The sequence below is a fragment of the Penaeus chinensis genome, chromosome 19 (genome assembly GCF_019202785.1).
Source record: "Penaeus chinensis breed Huanghai No. 1 chromosome 19, ASM1920278v2, whole genome shotgun sequence".
In the NCBI taxonomy this organism is placed as follows: Eukaryota; Metazoa; Arthropoda; class Malacostraca; order Decapoda; family Penaeidae; genus Penaeus; species Penaeus chinensis.
In genome coordinates, this window is record NC_061837.1 from 28,881,357 (window position 1) to 28,883,856 (window position 2,500).

General features: G+C 33.1%; 1 protein-coding gene across 4 annotated transcripts in view; it reads left to right on the top strand.

Moving 5' to 3' along the window:
• LOC125035019 (RYamide receptor-like) overlaps positions 1-2,500 on the top strand; it is a 144,173-nt gene that overhangs the window by 115,552 nt on the left and 26,121 nt on the right. For all 4 annotated transcript variants that reach the window (XM_047627071.1, XM_047627068.1, XM_047627069.1 and 1 more), the window contains one exon: positions 458-518. In XM_047627071.1, the coding sequence (XP_047483027.1) occupies positions 458-518 (61 nt within the window). The remainder of the gene's footprint in view (positions 1-457; positions 519-2,500) is intronic.

A 2,500-nucleotide genomic window follows, 5' to 3' on the forward strand; every position in this document is an offset into this window, starting at 1 on the left:
TACATATATGTGTGTGTGTGTGTGTGTGTGTGTGTGTGTGTGTGTGTATTTATATAAGTATATGTATATATGTGTGTGTGTGTATGTGTTTGTGTGAAAATTCATTAGACTGAAAAAGCTATATAATATACATATTAATTCAGCTATTTTTTATCATGCTATTGTGGACTGCTTCATATAATTGTAGAAAAAGGTAGACCGTTTTTTACTTGAACGACATAACTTTTGAAATCTAAACGTTGAAAAACATTTTTTTCTTTTTTATTTGGCAACGAAGTATACAAAAATTAAATGATTAACACTTCGAGGCATAATCGTGAAATAATACCACATTCATTAGATTAACTTTTTCTCTTTATTAGACCTTTCTGCAGTGTTCATTTCATAGTGTGAATTTAAAGAGGAGATAATAATCTTTAACTGGGGTTTGCTGTAGCGATAAAATCATCCATTTCAGGATAATTTGCCAAGTGTGGGGACAGCCGGGATCACCTCACAAACATCAAAGGACCATGCAGGTGAGTGTTTGTGTGTGCGGGCTCTGGCGGGGTGAGTGGGTGTGTGCGGGCTCTGGTGGGGTGAGTGGGTGTGTGCGGGGTCGGGGGGCGGGGGGGGGGGGGATGTTTGTGTGTGTGAGGGTGTAAGGTGAGTGTGTGTGTGTGGGGGGGGGGGGATTTTTGTGTGTGGTGGGTTGAGGGAATGTTTGTGTGTGTATGTGTGTGTGAGGGGTGGGGGAGGGTTGTGTGTGTGCGTGTGTGTGTAGGATAGGGTGTGTCTGTGTGTGAAGATAAGTGGATGGTTGTTTGTAAGAGTGGTTATTCGTATGTGTGTGTGCATGTACGTGTTCTTGAATATACATCTTTTCGGAATCGAATTTGCCCCTTTGCAAAGGATATTTCCATGCGGTATAAATCCTTTCCATGAAAATTCAAGTTTCAGTCTCTGCTAGTCGTGGAAAACAGAAGCTCCTCACACACAGGCCCACTTAAACCTGTGAAACCAAAAAAGGACAGAAACTTTAAAGCCTCGTTCGCGGTTCGTAGCATAACACAAAGAAGAAGTGGAGAGAGGGAAAGAAGGGGACAGAGAGGGAAATAGAGAGAGAGGGAGGGGGGGCAGAGAGAGAGAGAGAGAGAGAGGGGGGGGGGGGGAGGAGAAAGAAAGGCGAGAGAGATAGAGTGATAAAAAGATACAGGGGATGAAAAGAGGGAAGCAGAGAGTGTGTTTATATGTATGTGTGTGCTCGTGTGTGTATTTATAGTCCGATCACATATCCCCGTCTGTCACAAGTCGCAAAACATTTTCACTGTAAAGCCCAATTAGAACAAGAGTTTCATAGCGAAAAAAAAAATAAACAGTATTCAACTCACACTCCTTTCATGAAAAGTAAAACGAAACTCAACTTTGTTTAAGCATGAATCGTATTTCAGATGTGAAGCAACGTTCGCTCCGGAATACATACAACGAAAAGAAAAGCACTGGAGAGTAAAAAGATTATATTCAGTATAATATTTACCTTTGTCGTCTCTTCTGATAATGAGCGAAATGTAGAGAAATCGAAAAGAAGGATAACAGGAATATGATGATGATTTTGATAATATGAATTCTCTGATGGTGGTGATGATAATTATAATAATAATGATAATAATGATAATAATAATAATAATAATAATAATAATAATAATATCATTATTATTATCATTATTATTATTGATAATGATGATAATAAGATAATGATAACAGTGATTATTATTATTATTATTATTACCATTTTTATTAATATCATTAATGATAAAAGTGATTATTATTATTATTATTATTACCATTATTATTAATATCATTATTATTGTTATTATTACTTTTGTTATTACTAGTATTATTATCATGGCGATGATGATAATAATTATAATAATAATAATAATAATAATGATGATAATAGCAATAACATAGATGATGATAAAAAATTTAACAATAAAGAAAAAAGTAAAATAATATCAATAACAATATTGGTGATAATAATAATAATGATGATAATAATAATAATAATAATAATAACAATAATAACAATGATAATGGTAATGATATCGATAATTATAAAAATAATAATGATGATAATAATGATCTGTTCGGAAACATATCATTATAAAAAAGGTATTCATTAAAGTGCTTAACTACGCGATACAAGAAAGGTGATTGGCTTTTCGTTATGAAATCGTCAACAGAATTTGGAAATTATGAAAGTATGAGATCTTGTAATTATTAATCACACAAGTCTGATGGAGTTTCAGAAGTCTGTGTCATAAAAGATGATAAACATAATGAGGAAGATTAGTTAATGTTGCCTTAATATAAAGAAAATTAATTATTATTGTAATAATGATAATACTAATGATAACAGTAATTGTGATGTTAGTAATAGTTATGATAATAGTGATATTAATTTCGATGATAATGATAATAAATATAACAACACCAACAACATCAGCAATTTTATTAGCAA